At 66.2% G+C, this 1,616-nt stretch overlaps 1 protein-coding gene across 1 annotated transcript; it reads left to right on the forward strand.

Annotated features, from left to right (window-relative positions):
• The first annotated feature begins 784 nt into the window (after positions 1–784).
• On the forward strand, positions 785–1,384 carry LOC115232853. Its single transcript, XM_029802998.1, has one exon. The coding sequence runs from the start codon at positions 785–787 to the stop codon at positions 1,382–1,384; it is 600 nt and encodes a 199-aa protein (XP_029658858.1).
• The last annotated feature ends 232 nt before the right edge of the window (positions 1,385–1,616 follow it).

Below are 1,616 nucleotides of genomic sequence, written 5' to 3' on the forward strand. Positions count from 1 at the left end.
GGAACACCGAACTCCAGAAGAAGATCGGTGTTTTGCGGGGGAGCTCGACGCGATGCGTCGGGCGCAGTCCTCCCGTACCTCCCCGCCGAATTCACCCGGCAAGTCTTCTCGCAATAGGAGGGGGGTGCCGCGCATCACCTCTGAGGAGGTGTTGGTTGCCCCCATTAGAGTGGAGCAGCCATCTGGGGGCGAGGCTCAAGGGCCCCGCCGACCAACTCGGGGGGGAGGGTTTCGGGACCTAAGTCCCCAACGTCCGTCTCGGGGGGTAAGGGACTTTTGTCCCCAACGTTGGGGGGTACGGGGCTTATGCCCCCGGCGTGGGGGAAGACCGGGAAGGTATGGCCATGCGGCCCCCGTTGAGGGGAACTTCGCCCCCCCCAATCACTACCCCCCGGGGATCGTTGACAAGGGCACGCGCCAGTGGTACGACTGGTACACTGACCAAATCAGCGCCCTCATCGGCTATAGAGCGGCGTTGGAGAGTGGAAGTTCCCGCACTGGCGGGCCTCCTGTCCCCCGGAGCCCTGCGGGCGGTGCGCCCCCTCCTCCCCCTGCGTTAATACCGGCGCAGGCTTGGGAGGGAGGGCGGAGAAAGAGGAAGAAGAAGAAGAGGACTGGGAGAGGAGGCGCAAAACCTCCCCCCTTCTGCCACCCCGCGCGTCGGCTCGGTGGCGGCGGGGAGCCGCGTACCGGCCCCCGCTGCTCGTCCGACGACGTGGGGAGGACAGTTCCTCCCATACCGCCCACATCCGAGCGGACCCGCGATGATCCGTGGGCTCGAGTTATGGGACGAAGGGAGAGGAGGGCCCAGAGAGCTGAGGCCGTTCAACAGGCCCAGCCCAAAGGGCAGAAGAAGCCCGCCGCGAAGCCCCCCCAAACCCCGAAGAGTAAAGGGGGTCAGCAGTCGCGGCAGGGCAAACGGCAGCTCTCTGGGACTGTCAAGAGGAAAAGGCCCCCTCGTACGGCAGCGGTGACGATCACCTGCGCCGACGGGGGATACCAGGAGACTCTGGCGAAGGCCCGGAAAGAGGTCGATCTCCGAAAATTGGGGTTCGACTCCCTCCGCATACGTGAGGCTGCCACCGGGGCGATGGTGGTGGAGCTCCCGGGATGCGGAGAGAAGGAGGACCCCACGGCTGCCCAGAGGGCCGACGCCCTCTATTCCGAACTCCACCGGATCTTCGCCGGAAACGAGGGGGTGGCTCGCCTCATTCGCAAGGCTGAGCTGCGGCTCCGGGGGCTCGATCGCTCGTTGGCGGCGGCCGACAACGTGGCGATTATCGCGGGCGAGGGGTCTGCATCTCGGGGGACGTCCGGGTCGGGGACCTCAAATTCCCGACTCGGTATGGGCACGATATGGGCCCAGTGTCCCTTGAGGGCCTAAGTTGGCGACAGCACGGCTCATCCAGATTGGATGGTCCCGTGTAACTGTGGAGCTGCTGGACAAGCGCCCACTCCAGATGCCTGGAGAAAGGGCACGTCCAGCAGCACTGCAGCAGCCCTACGGATCGTAGCGGCTGCTGCTATCGCTGCGGCGGACCGGTCCACCTGGCGCGCAACTGCGCCGAGAAGGTGAGGTGCCCGGTCTGCGCAGGACTAGGTCGTCCGGCCGACCA

The sequence above is a fragment of the Formica exsecta genome, unplaced genomic scaffold (assembly GCF_003651465.1).
Source record: "Formica exsecta isolate Colony F162 unplaced genomic scaffold, ASM365146v1 scaffold1021, whole genome shotgun sequence".
In the NCBI taxonomy this organism is placed as follows: domain Eukaryota; kingdom Metazoa; phylum Arthropoda; class Insecta; order Hymenoptera; family Formicidae; genus Formica; species Formica exsecta.